The sequence below is a fragment of the Pipra filicauda genome, unplaced genomic scaffold (genome assembly GCF_003945595.2).
Source record: "Pipra filicauda isolate LSUMZ 115617 unplaced genomic scaffold, ASM394559v2 scaffold470_size491443_pilon, whole genome shotgun sequence".
NCBI lineage: Eukaryota > Metazoa > Chordata > Aves > Passeriformes > Pipridae > Pipra > Pipra filicauda.
In genome coordinates this window covers 136,340-163,192 of record NW_024104610.1, presented here as the reverse complement: position 1 = coordinate 163,192, position 26,853 = coordinate 136,340, and the positions used below count along the sequence as shown (strand labels likewise).

General features: G+C 40.6%; 1 protein-coding gene across 3 annotated transcripts in view; it reads right to left on the bottom strand.

The window, feature by feature from the left end:
* Window positions 1-26,853, bottom strand: part of MICAL2 (microtubule associated monooxygenase, calponin and LIM domain containing 2) — a 52,047-nt gene that overhangs the window by 15,707 nt on the left and 9,487 nt on the right. For all 3 annotated transcript variants that reach the window (XM_027714831.2, XM_039386201.1, XM_039386202.1), the window contains exons 2-14: window positions 16,945-17,152; window positions 16,190-16,306; window positions 14,984-15,085; window positions 12,971-13,126; window positions 11,979-12,079; window positions 10,102-10,359; window positions 9,157-9,272; window positions 7,805-7,931; window positions 7,513-7,603; window positions 7,270-7,417; window positions 4,917-5,116; window positions 4,305-4,417; window positions 43-114 (exon numbers count right to left, since the gene is read on the bottom strand). In XM_027714831.2, coding sequence (XP_027570632.2) covers window positions 43-114; window positions 4,305-4,417; window positions 4,917-5,116; window positions 7,270-7,417; window positions 7,513-7,603; window positions 7,805-7,931; window positions 9,157-9,272; window positions 10,102-10,359; window positions 11,979-12,079; window positions 12,971-13,126; window positions 14,984-15,085; window positions 16,190-16,306; window positions 16,945-17,152 — 1,809 coding nt within the window. The remainder of the gene's footprint in view (window positions 1-42; window positions 115-4,304; window positions 4,418-4,916; window positions 5,117-7,269; window positions 7,418-7,512; window positions 7,604-7,804; window positions 7,932-9,156; window positions 9,273-10,101; window positions 10,360-11,978; window positions 12,080-12,970; window positions 13,127-14,983; window positions 15,086-16,189; window positions 16,307-16,944; window positions 17,153-26,853) is intronic.

Sequence of the window (26,853 nt, the reverse complement as noted above, 5' to 3'; positions counted from 1 at the left end):
ATCAAGGAGCTGGGATATGAACGGACCCCACTGAACACCAACCTCCTCGAAGACACCAAGGAGACCTTTCCGACGTCTCTTGTTAGTCTCGTTTTCTTCCGTTTTTCCTTCAACCTGAAAGGGTAAAGCCAAAACAAGTTCCATGGATTACTGCAGGAGTTACCAAGTTTACCCCAGCAGTTCCTCCCAGGATAACAAGTTTCATAACCAGGCAGGGGAGGCCTGGCCCCTGTTAAACCAGGCACACACGGGTGAGCAGTGCCAGCCTTTGGGGGATCGCTCCTCACCCAGCAGCCTGGTGGGCCCTTCATGGCAGGTATCAGGTATGTAAAAGCTGTCCCACAACCCCTCACTGGGAGCTCTCATTGGACTCCAGTGGGGGAGAATACATGCCTGAACACTTTGTTGAACACAGGCTCCATAACTCTGGTGTTTACCTTTTCCCCTTTTCAGTACTGAATAGTTTATAATTCAAAAAGCACTTACGCATCCTTGACGAAAAAGGTACTACAGCATCAGTTATTCTGGGAATTTTTCTCTAGACTACACTGGTTTCCAGATAAGTAACAAAATCCAGGAACCCCTCACTTTTTCACTATAGCCCCCACATCTCTCTTAACACAACTATCTGCATGCAGATCATGTATTCATAGCACAGTCTTATTTTCTTTTTGGAGCAATTGCTGTCTGCCTTAAAGGTCTGTGTCCCTCGTAAGGTTCACCTCCCTAACTACGGCTGAACATTACAGTACTTAAGCAACCAAACTGACTATTCTGTGCTTGAGCTACATGCATATTTAATTATTTTACTCAATTGGAGATCACACAAATCAATAATACTTCATACTCAGTCCGGTTGAACTTGAAAAATAGCCAATGCTTAGAAATTTGTATTGCTTCTTGTTAAATTGAGTCTCAAAGATTTGGTACAAAAAGTTATACTTTAGGAACAATAAATTATATTCCACTTATTTGCATTTGCCCACACTGTAACTTAGTGATTACTCAATCAACTTAAAAAAAACTGAAAAGGAATAAAGAGAGCAAGATCAAAAAACACAACCTTTCTCTTTACATATACACTGTTTGTAATAAATCATTATGCAGTGACTAGAAGTAATCCCAAACAACTTCTGGGCAAACACCAAGAGAATCAGATGACAGTATTTTGATTACTTTGTGTGCTTTGGTACACTGTCTTTCAGGCACCAGCTCTCAGCAACCCAGCTTTATGCTACCTATAGTCATCGGTTCACAAAAGGCTGAACAACAGAATAGCATAATGTATTCTGCATAATAGCCTGTACCACATAAAAGCAGAATTTGCCTGAGTGAATGGAGCAAACAAGATCCTGTCTTTCAAAAATCTTACACAAAGGACTCACATTAACATATTTACAAAGAAGTGAAAGACAAAGCGATTTAATTGCCGAGCAAGACTCCAAAAGGACTGTGCTCTGTATTGTGTAAACACCTTCATTCGTTTATTAGTCTGGAGCACAGGAAATCTCAGTTCCTCTCCAGCCCGGCTGACACTCGGAGGAGAATGGAAAACATGATCCAGCTCAGCACAGGCTGCCAGAACAGCTACACCAGCTCCAGGCTCCACTTCCTGGTCTCCCACAGACTGCACCCAGATAAGAAACCCACTTCCAGCCAAATAAAAGGACAAACTAGATGCTGTGGAAAGTTTAGTAAGCAACATTGTGCTCTCCTACAGCCTGGATAGAACATATACTATATATATCTAATGGATAATGTTCAGCACCACCTTTTTCAGGGGAAAGAACCATAAAACTGAAGCCACAGTCAAACTCTTGACTCAAGAAGTTGCTTTCCAAGGAGCTTTATTTCCCAGGTAGTTTCAGATAGTTCTGACACTCAAGTCTCTGTCCTAACCCAAGTACCCTAACCCATCCTGCTTAGTTTCACACCCTAACTGTGACAGAGCTGCAAAACCTCCTACAAAATGTCTTGTCAGCCTTGCTCCCCAGGCTGATTTGGGAAATATCACTTCCACTTCTCATTGTTAACAAGCCCCTGTAGTGGGAAACCAGAGGGGCCCGTCAAGCAAATCACCTCATGCTTTCATGTGCAGCCAAAAACTGCAGCTCTGCTATGACAGAAGGCTTATTTCATGATGGGAGGTTAGTCAGAGGCTGCATGGCTTAGTAATGGAAAGCTCTCCCCACTGCTGAAAGTCTATTTATTTCTGCAAATAACTCATGGAAAAACAACAACATTGTGGTCATGAAAGAGGTTTTCCTTCCAAACAAGTCATCCACAAGAAAAAGCAAAGGTTATTTTGCCTGTTTGGTTTCTCACTGCTTGGTTATCTGGGAAACATGTCACTTGGTTTTGTGTGTATGTGGGTGACAGGGAAAAATTATTTCCTAACAGGGATGTACGACGCTACCAGGAAATTGTGCATCCACAGGTTTTGAAAATGTGTTTATGAAGAGAAAATATTCAAGACAAAAGTCAGTCTAGGAAATATCTGGAAATTCCGGAGTAATTCTCCAGGTGAAAAAAACAGAAATCACATTTCTACAAGGTGAGAGCAAGAAATTTAAAAAGCAATGTATTTAAATACTGAGGAATGCAGTACATACATGTACACCTGAACTTTTACTAGGACACTGAATTCCAAAAGAAGTAGGAAATGCATACTTTCCCAGGCAAAACTTAAGGGTCTATCAACGGGTATAAATTAAGCAATACAGTTAAGCATTAAGGAGGTTTGCTTAAAAAACCCAACCAAATAAAAAAACCCCACCAAAACAAACAAACAAAAAAACCCCAAAAACCAAAGACCCCCAAAACAAAAAATCCACAAACAAGAACAACCAGAGAAAGAACTTGAGAATCATTGTAGTCAACACAAGGTTTTTAGCTAGCCCAGGAAACTCAAAACCTGGAACAGTTTTGCATTAAGCTGTGTTTCGGAAAAATGAAGTTAACTTCCTTTTGGTGGAGGAGTCCATGCTGTTCTCTACCTTGTGCTGCTCCTCTAGACCAGCTGGACTTGAGGCACTGCTGCCTCTGAGCTGGGCTGTGCAGACACTCCCACTTAAGCTGAAGTTAAAATGAAGATAGGCTTGGCTGTAAAAGCAAGTCCCTTAAGGTCTCCTTTAAGAAGACAACTGAGCTAAGGAAGAGGCAGAAGGTGAAACTGTTTATTACTAACTAATTTTATTAGGACTCCCCTAAAATTAAATCATAAAACTTCTGAAGCTATAATCCATTCAAAGACACAGACAATTCTCTCACTGCACGCAGTCCCCTTTCAGAGAGTATTAACTCAGGTCTCCATAATCCTTCAAGGCTCTGGAGTCTTTAATCATAGCATGTATGGGCATGGATGTTTCTTATAATACAGGGACATAACAGGGCATGCCAATAAATTTTTCTTAATACGTGACCAAGAGAAAAAAGTACACAGGTATGACTAAGAGATCATTATCTCAGAGCCACACTAGTCAACCTGCCCACTGTTGCAGGTGACTTCTGAAAGAGTTGAAAGTTTCACTTCAGAACCTTGAAACAGCATCCACAAAGTGTTTAAATCACTGCTTTTGTTAAAAAACAGCACTCCCTCCCAACCTAGTATACCAGTGATTATTTGAACTGATATATAACAGAATGGTCGTATATTCAGGAATACAGAGCTACAGTACTATTTTTCTTAAAGGTAGAAACAGCCTAGGAGAATTCCAGACTTTCCCATCTCAAAAAAACCCAATAAACCCAAAGCCCCTAAACAAAACAAGAAAACCCCCAACCAACAACTTTGTATCTAGCATTGCACAAAACCTCCTAAAAGCAACTTTTGAAAATTCTCCAAAAATAAAACATATGTCAATAGGCATAAGGGAGCTGAGATCTCAAATACTTCAAGTTGAAAACAGCAACTCAAACACACCAAATAAAACATCCTCCTCCTCCTCTCACTTTTACCAGCAATGAACATTGGTGTTAACAATGGATACGAATTCTCCCCAAGTACATCCAAACTCTCACTGAGATTCAAAATTTTGCATTTACGGAGAATGCTTAACTGGGACCATTATTAATGCTTCAGCCATTTCACACTGACAAGGCTTCAGTTTTATCCTTACAAACATCATAATGACTGAGTGTGCAAGTGCGTTTTGAATACTGTGAAATCTTACTCAAAAAAATCTCAATTTACAGGTCTTTTAATACTAGTATATATATAAACCCCTTATTTCTGAGCCTGACAGCTTACTTTCATCTTTTCAACAAAGGATAATTTATAGGGCAAGTCTTCCTTCACAACTTACCTTTGGTACTCGTTTTCTTGGTAAAGTTAAATTTAAATAATTATTAGAGATGGAGCTTGATGATTTTTCTGAACCAAGATCGTTATTTTCCCCATTTTGCTTCTCACCAGCATCTGTTCAAAAAACATTATTTATTTAGATTTATTTTTAAATTATTTTGATTAAGCCAAAACTTTCCAGTTGAGTGCTAGTAGCAATCATATATAAGAAACACAGGCAAATAAAAGTAAATATGTACAATGTAGGGGGACTTTCTAAAAAAGAAAGAGAAACACACGGGTGTGAACGTGCTGTGGGCAGTCATCCTTACCAGGGAGTCACACTAACAGCCTGATACATGAACTTCATGATGTCAAGCAGCAGTTATCCAGCTGCTCCTATTCTCTGAAACCACCAAGGACCCACAAAACCTTGGTCTTCAATCAAGGTTTTCCCCTTTCCTGTCATAAGCCCAGGGTGACTATTGCAGACAGAAGCAGGCACGCTCACGTGCCAGAATGGCTCCGCTGGGAAAGGACTCTTGGCTCAAGAGCAGGGCTTGCCTGCAGCCTGGATGAAGTGCTCCCGCTTCCCAAACCTGCAAGAATTAGGAGCAGCCTGGGTCTGGCTTACCTACGGCCTGCAGAGGTGTGCCCCGGAACAGCTCGTAAAACTTGGAGAGGTACATGACCATGCTGAGCTTGTCGGGCTCCCCGGCCGACCCCACCTCCTTCCCTGTGGTCACGGGGGGGATCCCAAACTCCTGCTCGGCAACATCGAACGCCAGCTGGTTGTTCTTGACAACGTCCTCTTCGTTCAGAGCATCAAAGTCACTGCGGGGACAACGCAGTGGCATCAGCGCTGGTTTCCTCTCTGCTCCCCTCAATAACATGCAGTGCTCCCTTGCCCATGGGAGAGGCACAGAACAGCACCAGCAATGAAGGCACAGGCATTTCACTGGGCCAAAGCTACAGAGTCCACACAATGCCAAATGTAAGAGCCTCACACAAATCACGTTACAAATAATGGCTTTGCCAGAAAGTAATTTAAAGGTTTTTTCACTGAATTGTATCTTGATGTAGTCCCACAAAAAAGGATTCTCTCATTTATGAAGAAATGCAATTCCTCCTCAGAAGTGCTAAGAAACCTTTTTCCTCTCCAAACACAGCTGCACTACTACAAATTTCATCCGTCAGCAATTGACTTCTCAGTTGCAATTAGTTCTATAAATCACCAAAGTCAGGAGGAATAAATTTAGGCTGGTATTCTATGAAAAAAGTTTGTTACATGTGTGCGCACACACATGCACAGGCACTAACCTCTCTTTTTTTTTTTAAGGTATTAACACACACAGTTTGAGCAAGGACCTACTACCCAGGTCATAACTGAATTTAGCTGTGCACTGAGTAAGTACATCACACATCTGGAACTCTGTTATCCACTCTCTAATCCATTTTCTATGGGACCTATTCTAAGACTCTGATCTCTTGAACAGCTTCCAAAATTCATGATTAAAATAAACATGTGAATAAATTACAAAGCTCCACGCAGGGTAGTTCCTTTCTCCTCATAAACAAATGTGAGTTTTTGAATCGCCAAAGAATTTCTCCTCTTCCCTCACCCACCCACTGCCCATTTCTGGAGCCAGGGGGCTGTGGGCAGCCCTCCACCCCAGCCCTGCCCACGGCCCACAGGCAGCCTCCTCTCTTGCCTGCCTGGCTTTCATCTGGCCAAGTCCTTCAGCAGGCTCATTTAAAACAAAAAGCCAACAAGATCCAAACACAGCATTAAACAGCAGGAGGTCTGTTAGCTCAGGAAGATAAATTTATCGACTTCATAGAGAGCAGTGCTTAAAAAGACAAGTTTTACACAGACAGCAAAAATTACTTTGCTTTCTATATCCTTTCCCCCCATTACAGTCACAAAAACATCTGTAATTTTAATTTTTTAAAACTAACCCAAGGCAAAAAAAAGAATAAATCTTATCATTAAAATCTCAGCTCTTCCTCTGGCAAAACTGTACGAACTAGCACCCTGGGTACCACTCCTATTTTTCCAACTTAACAGACCTCATAAAAGAGCTCAATCATTCCTTCCATTTATCCACAATAAAGGGAGGTTGACAATAATTCATTTTTGACTCCTAAGTCTGTGTAGGAAGGCAAGAGAATGCACCCACTGCATGTTGGAGTTTGGTGAAGAGAGAGGAGAGTCACCCCACCGACTGCACCAAGCAGTGCCAGCAATTGCCATTTCCTGACACCTGTTACACACTGACCCTCTTGTATCTAACTGAGGGACCTTACAAAATATTCACACGCAAGAAGTTGGGTCTTGTAGCCTTAGGACCCCAGAAACACTGTCAAAAGGGGAATGCTGGCTCACATTCAGTCACTAGGCTGTTAATCTCCAGGGGCCAGCCCTTGTTGCATAGCACACATGAAAGGGCACTGTGCTCTTCTGGACAGAGTTGTGCAAAACCCACCTCCACAGTCCAACGTTTCCCTACATGATTGTCACAGCTACCACTACAAAACAGAGGATGGCTCATCCAAGGCTCACCCAGGTATTTCTGTAACTCATGACAGTGCCATTATGGCTGTGGTTTTAAATGTACACTAAAACCCTTTCTCCAGGGACCTGGGAACACAGCTCTTCACATTCTCCAAGCACCACAAATTTCATCTTAAATAGACACATGACTCCCACAAACACGATAAATCATAAGGTTCAAAGCCTTCTCAGCTCTTTGAAAGCATATATATTTCTTTTTAAACAGCATGCAAGGACATACAGAAAAAACAAAGCAAAACCAACCCCACCCTCTCCACCCCCCAACCCTGGCAATGGTGTGCATTTCCTTGCAGAAAACACCCACAGAAGGGTACTGCAGAGCATCAGTGTTGTTCTGGTCGGTCTTGCACCACACTTTAGTAAGTGCTTCATGTACCCTACACACCCAACAAGGTCTGCAGATGTCACTCACATGAGGTCAGGCCTGAAGCGATGGATAATCGCGCACAAGGCAAGGCCGCTCTTCCAGGAGGTAGTGAGGTCCGTGACGTTAACGTTCCGGTATCCTTCCGTCTGCTTCTGACACCATGTCAAGAGCTTGTTGGGTCGAATGTCTGACTCTGCAGTTACACGGGAGACCAAACATTTCAATCAGCTCTTGCACGCTCAGAAGGCTACAAATGTTAAGCCGTGGCAAACGTGAGGTGCCACATACCATGTCTGGAGAGATTCACTGATCTTCTGATGGAGCTCACTCTTTCAAGAGGACACTGCTGTAACTCGTTGGTGACATATAACTGCCTCACCTACAAGGAAAAGCAATTAGCAGCATAATGTTAGAATTGCTTGGAGCGAAAATAAGAGGTTTTTTCCCAGGTTAACCTTATCAGGCAGCAGGTTCTAAATTCAGGAGTCTCCTGAAGGTTTTGTTTGCACACTACTTGCAGCTCTATTTATCCTAGGCAAAAAAAGAACTGATTTCACAAGCAAGCCTTTTATGTACTGACCTGGTGAGGTCGAACGCAGCTCGAGTTCAAGTTTGGGTATCTTGTTCCTGGGTCGATGGTATACTGGTCAAAGTTCTTATTAATATTTTCAGGGGTCGTCTGAGGCAAGAGTCGATAAATGCTTTCTCTTATAGAGGAAAAAGTATGCAAGAGTTATATATTAAAATAAATATTCATTATATAAAAAGAGGTTGTTTTGTTTGGGTTTTTTTGCAGCTACCTACATCTTATTTTGGTTCTGCCAGGACAAATGTCATGCACTAAATGCATAATGCATCCATCCCATTTCTTATCCCCACTCAGCAGAAGGATGCCAGACAGAAAAAGGACAACAAAAAGAGAGGCTCTTAGAACTTATGCCCACATTTTCCTGAGGCAGGAAGTGACCAAGAAAAAGAAGAGGGACAAAAAAAAAAAAAATTACATCACCCAGTCATCTGGTTTTGTTTTACCATCCACCCAAGGAGTAACTTCTTTACCACATAACAGCACTAAATCCTGTCATCCTGCAATAACCACCACAGCTTTTTTTACTATGGTGCTCAATTTTCCATTTGGGTCTATGCCCTGCTTGAGTCATCCCACAGGCTCCTATCTTAAAACTTCCCAAAGTGCTGTAGTTAGTAATGCTCCTACTCACATTACCACAACCATGACTATTACGTATCTGCCCCAGAACAGCCTGGGCAGCTGTAGCAGAGCAAGGTAGCTGCCAGCAGGACCAAAGTCAGCAAATTCAACCATCAGACCATGGTGACACCAGGATTGCTGGTGTCCTTAATTACAGAATTTTTTTTGCTCTAGTCAAAGAGACATTACACACAGAAGCTTATGATGCAGCACTACAGTAATTCTCTTTTGCCACACATTTATTAGCCTAAAGAGAACATCAGGGCTACTAAGCCAAACTGCAGAGTTTAAGTCACAGAGACCAACCATGAAAGCTGTTAATGTTGAAGAATTTATTTACAGTTCTTTAAGGACTTTTCATATTTTTTTTAGAACAAAAAAACAGGTGCTAAGATGGTTGGAGGGGGTGGGTTTTTTTGATACAAAGTATCTTTGGTTTACGTCCTTAAGAATCACACTTAATTCTAGTGACTAGTGATTTAAGTAAGTGATTTAAACCACACTACCAAGTCTCTGTATTAGTGTGCAGAAGCTCACAGAGCGACAGCTGGTTATCACTGTAAATTGTTCTGTAATTTTAAGGAACGGATGATTTCATCCCAACGCCACTACAGGGAATAAGAATATTTCTCCTGATGCCATTGTGAAATCCACTGCCTTCTACCAATACTGTGACTCTTTAACACACTGGGAATGATGGAGAAGACAAGAGCAGCACTCACCGTTCAGCAAGGATCTCCAGGGGGGGTTTCCCTTGAGCCCAGCTCCGCACCATCCACGCAGTGTCAAAAGCGGCCAGGAAGCCTCTTGCACAGCCAGTACCCATCGGCCAGAAGGGCTGTAAGAAGCATTTACACTTTAATTCCTTGTATTTCTTAAGGTCTTATTACAAAAGTAACATGCAATGCGAATTTGGGGTCTAGGGTTTCATACTGTCTTAGAAAAATAGCCCAGAAAGAGTTAAAATACAGCACAGACAATGCTTGCAGTTTTTAGATGTATCTCTCCTCTAAGAGGAGAATGAAATGAAAAAGATTGCTTCTTTCACTTTTTTTAACTTCTCTATTTAAAAACAAAATTCTTAACCTCAAAAAGTTTAAGCTGAGGAAAAAAAAAAGAAGACTCAAGAATTAGTCAAAGAAAAAAAAACAAAAGGGAAAAAAATTATGCCCTTCTCATCTCCTAATTTTGCTATAGACTCTTCAAATGCTTCATGCAGTCAGCATGGGTTAAAAAAAAAAAAAAAAAGGACATAGCAACATACACTTTTCACTTCAGAAAGCAAAAAAAGAGAACATATTAAGGCAAAGAGCCTGCAACAATAATTTGGATCAAGTTTTTCTCCATAATGGCAGTCAGGAAAATTATGCCATGCACCCAAGCTGAGGACACAGAGCTCACAGTTTTGAGACAGAAATACAGCTTGCATAAAGCAAAATGGGATCTCAGCCAGAGGCTGCCAGCCAAACATTAGCTACGACAAACTATGGCATAAAAAAGGAGAAAAGAAAAAGGGGGGAAAAAAGTCTATTCCAAAGAAGATACCACTGTTTAAGGACACGCAAGAGAGGATGTTTTGTTTTGATCAGGAGGGTAGATTGAATGGTTGGATTAAGGAAATAAGAGCGGAAAAAAAAATGGACTACTTGGAACACATTCCAAGGTACCTCAAGCAAACTATCTCCAACAAGTGCCACTAGAAGCTGATGTCTGTGCCTCTCTCTCACTAGTGCAGCATTTTCAGATGCATACATGGAAGTAAAATCAAACATTGCTACATCTGGTTGGCCATAGTGATTAATTGCAAAATCCAAGGAAGGCAGCTGGTAATTGGTTGCAAAGTCAGCAGCTTCTCTGGCGTAGGACAGCAAATTGGTCTGGTTAACGTTTTCTCCGCAGAGCAGCAACTCTGTATCAATGGAGTCCTGCAAAGGAGAGAAGCATCCAGGATGAGATAATCCACTGTCCTCCTGAATTGCAACCTTGCAGTCTTACAGCACGAGTGGGAACCACACAACTCACACCATAAAAAAATCAAGTAAGACTTGTCATCTCCTCCAAAAAGCTGATACACAAACATAGTTTACTGTACTACCCCCAAACAGGAACTCTCCATGCCAACACTGAACAAGGAGCTTTATTGGCAACAGAATATTATAGCGCCTCCCGGTTCCTTGGTTACGTGTTATTTTCATATCATTACTTCCCTCCCATCAAAAGATGTTATCATCACCTCTGCAATGCTTTTTTGCACATGTGCACCCCACATCTGAAACCACATGAGAGCAGAAATACTGATGACACAACATTTGGGGCTCAGCCTCAAGGTTTGACTTAACATCTCAGTAATGACACCACATTCAAACTTCTCTGTTGTGCTGTTTTGGCCTGTGGCTTTCTTTTTTTTTTTTACCAGAGTGCTGAAGGACCCTGCCTATGCAGGTCATCCTACTTAAAGCCAGTGATTATTAATAAGGCAGTTTCTATTTACAGCTTAATCACGGATGAGACCCCTAATCACAGGATGATACCACAGAACCGCTATTAGCCCAGTTGTTTCAGACAGACTGGGTTGGGGTTTTTTTTCCCCACTCAGACCTGAGTAGGTCAGGAAAACAGCTCTGATGAGCCACAGCCAGTGCTCCTCTTCTCCAAACTCCCCACAGATCTCCTGGGACTGCCCCCACACCAGCCCTACAACCCCAGGGCTCATCGCCCACTCCCCACAAGGGCTTCAGCCCCTCCCCACTCCCACCCTGGCTGGTCATGGACAGCTGCTCTGCCCTGGGAGCCCCTGGCCTTCAAAAGGGCAGGGAATTATGGCACTGAGCTAAGTGGTCCCACCAGAAAGCCAAGAAACCTTCTGATAGTTCCTCACAAGTACTTCCTTCAGGAAATTACACTCGACTGTTTTGGCACTGTTTTACTTAGCAAGAAAAATTAACCTCTCTTGAGTTTCCAGGAAGACAAATTTAAGTGGTGCCATAACACTTTCTAGAAACAAAAGAAAATAAACCCCTACATCTTACAGAAGAAGAAAAAAAGGAAAAAAAAGGGAAAAAAGACCTCAAAACCCCAAGTTCCTCTGAAAGTTCATGCCACTGTGTTTATAAGCCTCCTTCTACCATATTTCACCCACTTGAGAATATGCAATTTAGCCTGGGGTAGGTTTTTATGCTTCCTTATTTGCCTGATAAAACTGGACATAGCTGTGCTAAGTTCATCTTTAAATAAGTGAGGTTTTTATTTTCTGGTGCAATGATCACACCACGTATTTCCAAGGTGAGTCAAGATCCCATTTCAGCCAGTTTTGGAACTGATAAATTTAGAGAGTATTGTTTTCAGTTCTCTATAGAAACTTTGTGTTGACTGAAGGTAAAAGCGAATTTTAAAGAAGTCAGAGTAAGATCCAAGTGACCTGAGCTTTAATGAAGCAATTAAGTCTATAAACACCCTCTATAACATGCCACAACATCTATGCAGATGTTCACACTTATTCTGCGCCATGTAAATAAAATAAGGTTTAGCCACCATTTTTACATACGTTAATAATCACTCCTTTGTCCAGAAGACTCTGCTTTTTTGCTGTCATCACAAAATAATGAGTGCTATCTTTATAGTAAACAATGTTCTCCAGGTCAATCCCTGAAAAGAGACAATACATTTGTTACCAAGTGCAGGGCACTGCCTGTGTCATTTACTAACAACATGTGAGTGATTCCCACAGGTGCCTTTCCTTCTTGGGATGCATTTGCTTTCCCTGCTGGGGTGAAGTATTAGTGGATAAAATGCTATAAAACAAAACATGAGAGGAGATCAGCCTCACCCCACAGGAGTTTCTCTCAGCACAATCAAAGTTATTCAGCTTTCTTTCATGGAACAGCCAGTTAACTACAGCATTAACAGCCTTCTGAGGTAGAATTGGGTGCCAAGGGAACAAACTGCTTTTCAGCCTGCTAGGGCTCTGGCATTTGGTCTGAGCAGGACTTTTGTTTTCAATAATAATAATTAAAAAAATCAGCTGTAAACCAAGGACAGAATTGCTTGTATTGACAGTGGGTGCAACTATTCTGAAACCCCTTTCATTAGAAGTATTTCACAGTTTATATTTTTAGTATTTACGGCAGATAAATTCTCAGTTTATCAGCTCTACACATCAAAAAGCAAGAATAAACTCCTCCCAGAAGGGCAGAGCTTTTTTCAAAGTTTTTAAGCTGTTCAGTATGTGAACAGATAGAAACAAAACAAACTGTGTCTTAAGGGAAATCTCTGGGCCCTGAAAATGCTCTTTTAAATTTGTTCAACATAGCAGACATTTTTACAGTGGAGAAAAATGTGATGTGGCAACGTCTCAGCTAAAAAAATATCCCACTGTACCATAAATGGACACCTCCATCTGCAAGATTCTGACATCAACAACATTTTATCCCTTGGAATTTTTTTATACAGAATATTTAAATTGATGTTATCAGGAACAGGAGGGTGGCCTCCGCTGACTCTTGTATTTGGTAGTGGAAAAAATGAGGATGCACCCACCCGTTTCCTCTTTAAGGTCCTGGAAGAACTTCTGATTGAAGATAAAAGCAACTCCACTAATTTCTTCTACCTTGGCTTCTGCAGTTGTATTTCTGTTTATAAAATTGGCAGTGATGGCTATGGCCAGCTTTCCACGAAACTCCTTCCTCCTGAAACCTGGTAAGCAAAGAGGAAGAATTAAAACCACTGGAAATTCACACTGGACTTCAGAGAGGGAGCAGCTCAGTGCCTTTCCTACATCTAGTCCTACACTTCATCAAACAACACACCATCAGTACAGTCCATCATTCCTCCAAAATTCCCTTGAATGCAAAGAGTCTTTTTTCCCCATTTTCAGCTGCAAAATTGGAGCTGTACTGCATTTAAGATAAAGTCTCATTTAAAAAAAAAAAAGTCTGAAGAGGAATTGTGGGAAGAAGTTAAGGGAAAATCATGACTAAAGTAAAACATAGAAAATTTTTTGGCAATGTCTGGAAATAGAACAGATCAAATTTAGTGGACTGAGAATTTTTAATATGCTAAATAGCAAATATTAGGTATTTGTTACATAGGTGGTAAACAGCTCATGGAAAAAGAAGCAAGAGATCAGCAGTCAAAAGCAGCAGAGAAAGATCTGAAAAACAGAAACTCCTGTAGCAGTGCTTAGGTGCACACACCACCAGCTAATGAGATTTTTCAAAAGTATTTGGGGTTGAAAAATATTCAGTAGCTTAACTGTTATATTTCCAAGGTGAGATTGACTGAAGTTCCTTGCTCTCTGGCTCCACCTTTTCTTCCTCTTTTCACAACAAAAAAAAGTCCACTAAGCCACACTGTTGCAATTAAACATTTAAGTTTTTCCATCTGTATGTTCCCCTTATCCATAATTAAATTATGAAGTAGGACAGAGGGTGCTTAGAATATTTTTAGCCACTTGCAGGTGACTTGAGAGAATTTTATGAGAAGAAATACAAATTTCTGTCTCTATGCTTCTTGATATGCTCTTGCTATTTCATTGGGATAGATTTAATATGACAGTAACAGCTTCTGTATGTATCTTCAGTGCACCAAATACTCCCTTAGTTCCTGGTATGATGATAACCATTAACTTCTCAATAGAGTCTACAGCTGAGGTAAGAATAATTTCACTTTGCTAGTATTTGACTACTTAAACAGCCCTTTATGAGACACAGCTGGACAACAGGGTAGGGAAATTTCTAATAGAGTATTATAAGGAATTCACTGTAACCATATTGTGGTTGGCAGATAAAAGAATAAGTAGACAAACTATGAAGCTAATATAGAAAAAGGAAACAGTGTACTTAGGGAACAGAAACTTACATGGATACAATCAAACCTAAAAGGGAAATATATCATTAAGTAACAGGTTTGTTCCTGTGATACAGGAGCAGCTTATCCAGTGTCTCGGTAAGAAAAACAGCTCAGGTGGTCTGAATTCTCAGCAGTGACTCAAGTTCATGAAGCATTTACTCCCTCTCCTCCCACACACTTTAGAGTTATTGATTATCTGTTGGTATTGTTTCCAAAGTAATTGTTTCTGAAACTCAATCTCCTCTACAAAAACACTGATACCTCTGATGACTTCACTAAATACCTGGCAATCACCCTTTGGTCATTAGTTCAAACACACAGGGCAAATTTACAGCACAACAGCAAAGGCTATGCAGTTCCTGACGTGTATCTTGTCAGCCTCCTTGAAGTTAAATCACAATATAATTACTTAACCTTGAAGCAAGCCCAATGGCACTGTGATGCATTCTGTAGGCAATGCAGACACACAGAGCTCAGAAGATGTAATGACATTTAATGTCTTCATTTTAACAATTTTAAATTGTAGTTGAGCTACAACTTAACAACAAAAGCAAAAGATACCACACAAAATAATAGTTTCCACACAGACATCAATGGATTGAAAGGTAACCTGTTGCTCTGTGTTCTCCTCTGACTCCCAGGTCTTTCAAGATCCCCTAAAGACCATACATAAGCATAAAAGCACACAATCACAACACCCACCTTCTAAGGTGTTCCTGCGGCCATCCGCTCCAATAATAACATCAAATTCATACTCTGACAAAGGGTGATCCATGGGGAGAAATTCAGCCCTCCAGCCTGTTTCTGAAAACACAAACGATATTTATTAATTCTTCAGTAACACCATGGAGAAGGGATTTCAAAGTCTGAAGAAAGGGCACTAGGATAAACCATGTAATTCTCATTGAATTCTGCCTTGGCCTGGTGGAGGGAAGTTCTGCTGCAGTCAAAGCTACGCTCAAGCTGTATTAGCAAGGTGTCAAGCTTGTACACTGACAATAAAAAAAAAAGGAAGCCTTTTTCTGGATCACCTGCTGCACTAAACTTCCTCTCAGACCCATACCACAAGAACATGCTTAAGCACTTCATTCTCACATAAATAACCTTATCAGGGCAGTACCTTACATGTAGTTACAGCTAGGAAGAGCTGGGTATTAAAAGAAGAAAAATAGCATTCCATTGTCAATGCTTTTAATTGTCTTCTAAATAGAAGTTAAATGGAAGCATACTCACAAAGCAAAATTTAACCTTTGCATTAACACAATGCTGATTGTGTGAATATGTTTGTATTGTCCATATTTTAAAGTTATATATACTTTAACTACTTAAAACATTTTTTCTACTGTCACTTATGATCCTTTTAAGAGATAGCACAGTATTTCAATTGAAGTAAAACTTTAAAATATGCTATTGCTACTACACCCTAAATATTAATATTTTTTTTTTAAATAGAAAAAAAGAATGAGAAATCTCTATTTTGTTTAAAAATCTTGCATAAGAATGTTGATAAGACTCAACGTGCCAGTGGGAGTTATATCAAATGTGAAAGCAAAATGAGGCCTCGGGCGCTTAATCCATCCTCAATATTTATATTATCAATCAAAATTTGTTTTTGCAAGAAGATACCAAGAAGCCACACCAGACTCCCTACAAAGCCTCAAACACATGCCAGAAGGCATAGTGCAAAACCTCAGCTTCTCAGCCTGGGTCATATTTTAGGACTTATCAGTGCTCTGTCTCCACGATACTTATCACGCCTACAACTGCAGAGAGCAAAGATTGCTGAATAAGAAGGGTAAAAAAACTCCCGTTTCTTTAAACAGAATTCAACTACCTTGAATGACTTCACATAACACCCCACATAAAAAGAAGTTACTGCGAACAGAACTACAGTATGAGAAGCAATACTTTGGTTTTCTTGATCTTCAGGAGGCTCCAGGACTTTCACAAATTCTAGATTCACATGGATTTCAACGCCCAGTATAAGTGCAACTTTGAAGAGGATAAGTTGAAGTTGTCGAATACCTGCAGACAGCAAGTAACAAAGGTGTATTATTTAATAAGTAAGCAATCACAGCTGCTCCCAGCATGCTACTGAACTGATATTCATTGTTAGCACAAGCCTGAAGCAGTATTATTTCCTACACTGTGATGAATGCAAATGTAGCAACCACCACAGGATGTTGTTCTCTTCCGTCTCCTTTTCCTCTTGCAGCACAATCTTGTGGGTAAAACTCATTTCAGTTGAGTGGCTTAGCATACTTTTATAGAGCTTTCCCTCTTGATATTTAAAGGATCTGCTAACCAATATGCTGACCATTTTAGGATACAAGATTTTACATTGTACTTCCCTCTAAATTAGCCCACTTTCGCATATTTTCTCAGACTAGGGTTGTGTCTACCTTCAAAATACTAGAATGAATATCAATATTCTTCACACTTCATAATCAAAACCTACTGTTTAACAAGTCCAGACTAACAAAAAAGCTGCTCCATAAGACTGCAACTTGTTCTACTGCCATTTTGCTTAAATGAGGCCATTTTTTTCCTCTGTGTGTGTGCACACAGGCACTAGCACATGTTTAAGGCAGATGAACTTTCTGTCAAACTGAGAAACTCTCCATTAATCTCCTGCTCTTGGCAGCCTCTTACCAGATACTTACTGATGTGATCAATAGATCCTGCACAGAATTTTCCATAAAATTTCTTTGCTCCCAGTCCCCGGAGGTCGTGGATGGTAAATGGCCAGAGGTGCAACACATTGTTTCTTGAAAAAGTGTCCCGCTTCTCCACGACGACGACTTTGGCTCCCAGGAAGGCAAGTTCTATGGCAGTCCGCAAGCCACATGGGCCACCTCCAATAATTAAACACTAGCAGAGAAAAGGACGAGTTTTACACAGGGTTCTGTATTACTTCCACACACTTTGTAACTTACTCTGTTGGTATGACTCAGTAGTCAACTGGACTTGCACCACTGAGAGTGTATTCAAGGAATCTATTTAAGTCAATTAACATTCAAATTTTGTTTGCAAGTGGTGTTCAGTCAATTTACACAAGAGGATGAACTCTGCTTAGTGCAGACATAAAAGCATCTGGTAAAAAGATGCGACAGAAGGAACAGCAAAAAGCCAAACACTTCTGAGCATCTGCTCACATATTTCCAACCCCCACTTAGCATTTCTGAAGCATTTGCAGTAAACAGGATTACAGCTACATAAAAGGGAGGGGAAAGGAAATAAGTGGTCTTAGTGTAGGCTTTTTTTGTTTTACAGAGGAAATTGGTGTACATTTGCTAGACTTGTTAAACAAATCTGTGATAAGCCAGTAGCCTTACAGCATTAGTTACTCTCTCTTTCAAGTGAGGGTGTACCCTGGATACAACCAAGTGGTTCACCTCCTGATGTAAAGCAGGACCTGTCACAAGAACTCAGCAGACTTGTCCTGGGAACTCAGCCTGCCCTGTTACATTTCACCCAGTGGTCAACATCCTCACCTTCAGGTGCTTAGGAGCTTAAATCTAAGTTTGGGCATCCTCAGAAGAATCGCTTCCAAAACTGTTATAGAGGATTCTTGCCTAAATTTTAGTTGACAGCTGTAATTTTTCACAGATTAACAAGCAAAGGATTTCCAGCAAGCAAACTAATTAAAACCCAAACATATCTAATGCTTACATTTCCTTGACTCATTACTAAAAACTGATTAGAAACAGTTTTACAGCTGGACAACACTGCTGTTCCATACCTCCCACCAACCCCCCCCCCCCAAGACTTCACAAAATCTGTGCCATCATTTCAGGCACTGCAGTGGCTGGGGCAGGGAGAGCTGAGGTGGGTCTGGGTGGAGGGGAGAGCTCAGGAGAGCTGGGCCATGTTGCAAATCCAAAGCCATTATCTCACAGGCCAGACATGCTCCTGTGTGTCCTGCACACATAGCCAGACAGTGATTACAGTTTCAAAGCAGGCACGGACTGTATCTGGAGGCTCGTTTGGATATGAGTCTGGTTCCCATTACACTGCAATTTCATAAAATAGAGTCATTTATTTATTTTGCTTTCTTCATCATTTGTTTTCAAATTTTACAACTAAAGCAAAAAGTATCTGGTGCTGACTTTTGTCCATGACTTTTGTCCAATCCAATCATAAAAGTGCAAAATTTTTTTAAAAATTTAATAAATAATTCTAACAAATTCCCACTGAAAAGAGAACTCCTGTGGGGTGCTTTGGCTTCACTTTAGGCAAGTGTTTTGTTAACCAGAGATATTAAAGTTAGGCTGTTGTATCAGCCACTTGGCTTTCTTCCTCTTAAAATGACATTTAAATCACAGTTTCAGAAGCAGACTCCTCACTGCATGCTGAATATTAAAAAATTAATAAATAAATTAAAAAAAAAATCAACAGATGTAATTAAAAAGGAAGAAATAAAGTGCAGATTTAGCCTGACTGAAGAGGCTCACTGGTGGATCTGGGTCAGCTGTTTTTTGCACATGCTTCTTGTGATTAACATGGGAACACTGAGCTCTGACAAGTGAGTGACTGCCTTCACAGCTACAGGAGTTTCCAGTCATGTTTAGCAAGCAGTTAGAAACATTTTACAAATAAACCCCATACATCCTCTGATAAGGCGGGGTTGTTTTTTTTGGCTAACAAACTGTATCATATATACATAAATGCAACTTTAAAAAGGAAAAAAAAAGAAAGCAGTCTTTGGAGATTTAGACATAGTGAATCCTGCCAAGTAATAAAACCCACCCAAAAAGCCCTTCTGGTTCTTCCTGGTGCTCTGCAACACAGAATGTTAGAATTTTAAGGAGGATTCTGCCCTCCCCCATCCTGCTATCACCATTGACAAAGTATCTTCATAATTGCCTAGAGACATCATGAAAAATGGTTGTATATTTGCCATCATCCATGGTTACCTTCCACAAACATAATTATCTAGGTCTCAGAGCTATTTGTTCTTTGATTTATTAAGGATGCTTCCTGCTGGTGTAGAGCTTACTCTTGGCATTTTGTCATGTTTTTTTTAAAACTCCTAGGGTCAAAACCAGCACAAAACCCTTGCAAAGGTAATTCTTACTGCATATCTTTATTAAGTAAGGGCAGGGACAGTACCATTCCCCAGCTCTCTGCTTGCAGTCACAGAAGAAACCTTCTTGTAGCCAGCCTAGAACAAAACCTTGAATATCATCCTGTTCTCAACTCCTGTTACCCCAGTCTCCTGGTTCATCTGGGCCTGCTTTTGAAATTAATTTGCAATTTAACACAGATTGTGACAACCAGCATCACGTAAGGAAGTCTCACACAATCAATCCTGAAACATAGCAAACAGGGTTGGACAAGTACCAAGGGCTTCTCAACATCCATATCACCATTCACACACCAGCTGCCTTTTAACAGTGCCAGATCATCCCCTAAAAAGCTAAAGGGTAACTTGATTTTTCAAAGCATTTTTGACAAGTTATTCCAAGTAAAAGTTGCTGAAGAGGACTGACAAGGAGCTTTTGCATTTTTCTTGTTCAGGCTGGAAATGAAGGGAGAAAGGTTTGTACAGTTTTACAGGGCAGCTTATGCAAGAGTAATATCACAAGCAAACTTCTGTGGGCTGCCTGAGGAATCAGCGTCATGCTGGATGTTATATCCTGAGAGTACACCATGTTAGTGCAAAATTAGAGAAACAATAAATGAGGAAGGAAAAAAACAATAGTTATACATTCATGTACACCAAATTTCCTCCACCAAACTCCAGCTATGCAGTAACTGGCAGTTCTGGACAGGCTGCCCATAAACACCAACTCCCACAGGCAATGGTCACCACAAGTGCTTTTCATCAGGATTTTATGTGAGCTAAATTCATCTACTCCTGTAAACATTCTGGATATGAATGCCAATTACTGATAAGATATATGCAACAATGAAAATTTTACACTTACAATATAAATTATCATAAGTAAAGGGACAAGCTGGTCTTCGTTCAACTTCTGCAAGAGCATTTTTAGAATACTCCTTAGAAAATTCCCATTGAAGAGGACTAATGCAAGTTTACAGGCTACTGGTAGTTGCCTAATGACAAACTTAGGACTATTCCAGTTTAAATTCATAAGTAAAGCATAGACATTTTTGTACTTCACAATAAAAAACTAATAAACCCATGTATATTTTATAACAGCTGTCTACTTAAGGTACTGAGTAAATACTATGTTTCTGTAATACTATGATACTGTTAAAAAGTACTGTACTATTCCCTAAAAGATAATTGTTTCTGTATTAATCTTGTCCCACACTATAATCAAGCACACTACACGTTGCATTATTTATCTTCAGACTGGAATAGAGCAGAACTTCATGTACTTTTTTCCTGGTACAATTAAAAGATACCAGAAATTTTCAGTTGTAATACAAACATACACAGCATTTGCTAAGTCCCATAAGCTTGATTCTATTCAAAGGTCAGTCTGACTGTAAGAGATGTTACTTTCTCTCCATTAGTATGCTTAGGAATGGCAGCACCTTGAAAATCTCCAGAAAACGTTCCTACACTGAATTAGAGCACTTAGTGTGGAGACAAATGGCAGCACAATTTACCTCTCCAATAGCAGAATGACTTCTGTGCCAGGCACAGGTTTTTGATATGATCTGCTGGATATAATGTGCAAACACACGATTTACAAAACAGGAGGGGAGGAAAGGGAGAGAGGGATGTGAAGTAGGGGCCTTTTGCAACCCCTTCCATCCCCTCACTACTAAATCAGCAGCCTGTGAATCCAGGCACCTGTATCCCATTTTGGAAAAACCATATGCAGTTTAACAGCTGAGAATTTGCAGAATGCCTCCACTGGTTTTCACACAGTAAACCAAGCTTGTGGAAACAACGGAGGGTTTGGAAGAAAGGAGGGAAAGGGCAAGAATACCAGCACTGTATTTAACAAAAAAAAAAAAAAACACACCAAAAAAAACAACAACGCAAAAGAAAATAACACTCCACAATGACCTAGTCACAAAAATCTCATCCACTTTAACTGAGAAGCAGAATCTACTCACTGACCTTGAAATATGTAAAAAAATGTTACCTCTCAGCATTTACATGATCACGCTCAAGGAATCTACCAGTTGGTAGTAGCAGAGGGGGGGATGCAACCAAACAGCATCTCTTTGTATAGTTAAGAATAGACAAATCCTGTTGCAGTCCAATGCATTATCCCACTGTTATCATCCAACTCTAAATCCCTCACTCCTCTTCTGCCCAAAGTACCCAATCACTAAATGAATCCTGGAAAATAAAAGGGCGTTCAATGATCATCTGCTCTCTGTATTTTCTTGGGACGAAGACAGAAGCTACAACCACTCCCGAAGTTCAAGGTTTGCTTATTTCTGCCTTTTAGTTGTTCTGGAGGTGAAAAAGAGGAGATTATTTTCAGACTCCAGCTCCACAACAGACACAGAGACACCTTTTGCTGTCCTAAGGTATGCTAAGTCAGGAGCACCACTGCTACTCTTCAGTGGAAATGCACACACGCACTAGTGAAAAAAATAGTGGAACCCATCTGCTCAAGTTAGTTAGCCTAATGTAATATTTACCCAAATCACCAATTGGAAATAAAAACCTATAGGAATGGATCATGTTGCTAGAAATGAGTACCAAGGGGTGGCTTTCCCCATGTGCCTCTAAACCCCTTAACCCTAAGGAGTGCAGGTGTCCTCAGCAGCAGTGGGTCGCCCCACACAGTCACAGGAGACTCCTGCAGGACACAGAGGGACAGAATGCTTTGCCTTTCCATGGCAAACCTCCTTCTATAGCTTGCTCTGGGCCTCAGGTGTGTCCATTCCCATTGTCACCAGATCCGGGTCTTCACACTGCCCCTGGCCTTTTTGAAACACCCGAAGCAGCAGAGATGCACCAAGGACTAATTTGATTCCACAGGGTTACATCCTACGTGGATTTGGACAAGTGTTTGTTAGTGATAAAGCTAAATGTGATGCAACATGAGACAGGCACAAAATGTAATGAAACAACACATTTTCTGGATCAGCAGTGACTGTTCCCTGGAAAGGCTCCAAAGTGAAACAGCTGCATAAGCAGCTAAGGCAGACAGCTACCAGAAGCTGCAGCAGGAAGCTTTCTCCACCACAATGCTTTTCACTCCATCCCCTTTACTAGATATGAAAATGCTTCTGGCAAAAATAGGACTGCTCAGTAGGACATTCCTGACTTACAGTTCATCTCACATTTGCCATCTCAGATTTTATCACATAAATTCATTGACAGCCACTGGATACAGCAGTGCAGTCACAGGTACCCTGAACACTCCGAGCAACCAATTTCAAGTTGGAAGCATTATAATGGAAGAGACTGAAAGATTAAAATCTACATGCCACTTCAGACATTAAAAATGTCAAAGGTTGGAGTTTTAATTTTTTAAAAAAACATGAAAAAAGAAATAAATGTTAAGCTTTCAACAGGCATGACATGTTTTGTCAATTTAAGATGCAAATCCAGTCTTGCTACAGGCCCAGTCTACCTAAGCACTTCAACACACAGTTGCTCTGCTAAACTCAACAACCCTGTTCAGGTACTCTCTGCTCCTGCAGATGAAGACCCCTGTACAAAGTGCTTGTCACCTACTTTGCTACAAACCAGCCCAGCCACTGATGCCAACAAAGGACATGTTGCTAAAAAATAACTCGGTTACCAGACACCTTAGAGCTGCAGGAGCACAGCGCTCCCGTGACAGCGACATGCCCTGTGCTGCTCAATATGCTTGTGCTTGCTGAGCACTGCCATACCCATACAACTGCTTTTAGTAAAAGGCAACAGAACATGACCCTGTCAAGAACAGTGAGGACAACTGTAGCTAAATAGGACAGTGATTTGGAAGGTGTCCACTTGACTGCATACATATACAGAAAAGGGACAGTGCTGACTTAAAACATGAATTCTTCTATTCATTTTTGGAATGATGTCAAATACCAGAACGTATACCCAAATTTTCTGTGGTTAACAGATATACACTACATGCAAAATCTTAAAAAGAATTACATAAATAGAAATTAATTCTTCCATCAAAGGAAGGGGGGAGAGAAGGCATAGGAGCTAATTGAACTTGCCCTACGAAGATTAAGTAGCATTTAAAAGTGTAGTTTTTCCTCTGTTGTACCATGTTTCATGAACTCCTTATAAAGTCAGCAAGGTTAAAAACATTTCATTTGACAAAAATAATATTCAGTTAGATGCATTTTCATGAGAGGTCCTAACTGTCCAAAGGGTTACGTGGACACTGCTTAAGTGCTCTACAGATAGCTCCAAAATTTACCTTAAAATGTTATTAAGACTAGCTGCATCTTGCTGAATGGACAGTGAACACCACATAAAAAAACCCCACTGTTGGGGAAGTTTAAAGGCAGCTGGGAACACCAAGGCTCATGCATCTCTAATTGCAACTAAACCCTGCCTTGGTGCATGAAGCAAATCACAACCAGTTCACTTCTGCTTTTGATCCCAGCAGTATTTTACTCTCCATACCTCCAGATGAGCTGCTCAGAAATATGCAGTTTTGTCCTCTCATACTAAAGGTACCCAGATCAGTGATTGGCAAAAATGGAGACACAGCTTTTCCTTTTTCTTCCAAGACTGTAACATGGATTTGAGGCTACCTAACATAGGCTGACTTTGGTCAGAGCTCTTCCCCCAGCTCCGGGCCCTGCAGCTGCTGCACTCGCAGCTGGACGCAGTTCAATCCAGGGATCAGAGGATCTATCTTTACTGCCCTCCTGTTTTATTGAGTCTAAATGCCAGAAGTGAAACATTAGTACAATTATTGCATTCATTTGGCTCATCTTTAATGGGATTTTTTTTCCCTCTTTTTTGGAAGATAAGTTTCTGCATGGAAAAAAAAACAACACGTGCCTTCATTTTTCCTGGATGTATTTGGATGCACTTGTCTGTCCATCCTCTCTGCCACATGGTTATCTAATATTAGATTTGTGCATAAAAAGTTTTCCATGCTTTGAAATCAAAACAATGGTATGAAAGACATTTGAAATTTATATTCTGCTATGGCATATATTAAAGGAGGGCTGTGTGCATTCAGGGTGCTGGAAGGTCAAGAGTGCCTTCAGTGATGCAGAGCTGTAGGGACTTCGGAGCTTTTCTGAAGAGCTCTCTCAGGTGGCATTGGTCATATGCTAACCTGATCTTAGACCTTTTATAACAATCTGCCAAAGAAAATTTTAAAAACATTGCAGTTGATAGACATATCACAGGAAAGTATCCCTGGAAAGTTTGTTCTCCTGCACCAGTTACAGTTATCTGAAAAAACCCACACACCATCTGACAAGACATGTTATACTCATTTCAATAAACATATTATCCACCAGAAACCAGGCAAATGCTTTAATCCAAAAATGTCCTCAAATAAAGCACAAAATAAGCCCTTTAACATCCTTCAGAATTAAGAGTATGTTTGCTGTTTTCTTACCTGTCTTTCATTGTAATCAAAACACGGGGAAGAAAAAAAAACAAGCCCACACCCAAAACCCAGAAGAGATTAGTTTCTTTTCTTGTTTTGGCCAAATGAAAACAAGATAAACCTTGCAGAAAGAATGTTGCCTGACTATCCCAGCCACGAGCATGGTTGGCAGCATGTAAGTACCTTGCCTGTTTTTTGTAGGCTTACGCCTGTCATATTGAGATAGTGCTCCAAGGCTATACTTAAAAACTTAGCAAAAAAAGCCCAGAACAAAACCGTGAAACCAAAGAATCCATCCAGAAACAGAGATCTGATGAACAAAGATAAAGAAATAAAGGCACCAAGAGCCTCACCTCTGAGCACAGCAGAGACTAAGCAGAGACCAAATGTTGGGAGCCTTGCGAGTAGTGATGCTTGTGAGGTTGAGAAGGAATAGTTATTCCTCTACATGGTTTCAAGGGTCAGGGGCTGACCAGCCAGCAAGGACTTGTCTACAGACCCAGAGAAAAGGATTTCTCGTGCTCTTTGGCATCCAAAGCACGCAGGCAAGTTGATCAACAACCACGGCTTTGCTACAGGAAGAAATCGATAATATTCTTTAAAAGTAACAGTCCTGTCGCAACAGCCTGGACTGTCTACAGAGATGAAATAATACACTGAACCTAGAACTTACAGCTAAAGAACAACAATCACAGCAATCTAATAAGTGAGCTAAGCTTCCACTTCGAAATTGGCTTTTTCAAGTAAGTAGTCAGTCAAGTTACTTTGAGGATATTTCACAGAATATTTTAAAATATGTTCTAAAATACATCTTTCTGTTAGATTAATTATTAACCAACACCCAATGAAGGCTTGGCTTTTAGAAGCCAGTACTGGGTAAATGAGCTTTTACAGTACTAGACATAGTTCTGAGTCAGAATCCAGACTTGATTATTTATTTATTTTTAAAGAGCTTAATCATTTAATCCCATAATTTCTAACTTTACTGAGCAGAATGACTGTACAGAACCTATAGATGAGCTCAAAATGCTACAGGAAGGCAGGAATTCTGGGCTCCTGAGGTCTGTTTTTTTTCAGCTCATCATGCAGTCTTCCAAGTCACTACATTTCGAGTGCTTGCACTCATAGCCACTTATCTAGTAAAGCTAAATACAGCTCCAAAGAGAGATAACCTGACTTTTTCTGGTTTACCTGGTCACTTGCACAAATCAGTTTACCATGCCTTTACTTTCTACAGTTTTATTTATAATTTGATAACACTATGAATTACCAACCAGCACCTCTTGGCAACGTGGCATTCGAGAGGGTCAGCAAGCAAGATGGGCCTGAATTGTTTGAACAACCAGAATTAGAAAATGTGCCTTTAGCATAACACTTTTGAGGAAGGTTTTTAGCAGGAAAAGTTAACAGCACTCAGAACCAACAAACCAGGCTGCTGGCAGCATGTCACACAGTGAAAATTAGATTTCAGCTTCTCTAGTTCTCATTTCCAAAACCTTTTTGGATGAAAATAAAGAAGGTAGGTAAAACCCTCTTACTAAAGGAAAGTGTCGTGGAAAATAAAAGTAAATATAAAATGGTGAAAAAAAAATCTAAAAAGAAGAATGCTTCAAAAAGAGGAGCAAAGAGCTGAAGACAAAACTTGGCAGCAAATAGCACATCACGAGGTGTAACAGTCTTTTTTACACCAACATCCAACACAATAGAAGGGAGATAAACATACACAGAAGATCAGTGTTTATTTACACGTATTAATGAGCCTGTTTTCACATTCCAGCCAGGGTGAAATTCAGATGGAGACACCTGCCTCAACAACACCGGCTGCGCTTGTTCTGCCACTCTCAGGGCTGTATCCAGGCTGCCAGGCAGTGAACTTCCTACCCCAGATGCCTACAGCCAGGCAGGAGATGGAGAAGCCAGCCCAGCCCTCGCAGCCCCACGGCTGGCCAAGCAGGGACTGGACCCAGCGGCAGCCCCCCCAGTCAGGAATGGTTTTGTCCCATATGTGACTGTTTCCTAACTTGCTAAAAAGAAGAAAGAGAAAAAAGGGGTGAGAGGGGGAGAACCTGAGAATTGCCTTTGCCTTCCACTGAGCACTCACTGATCTGC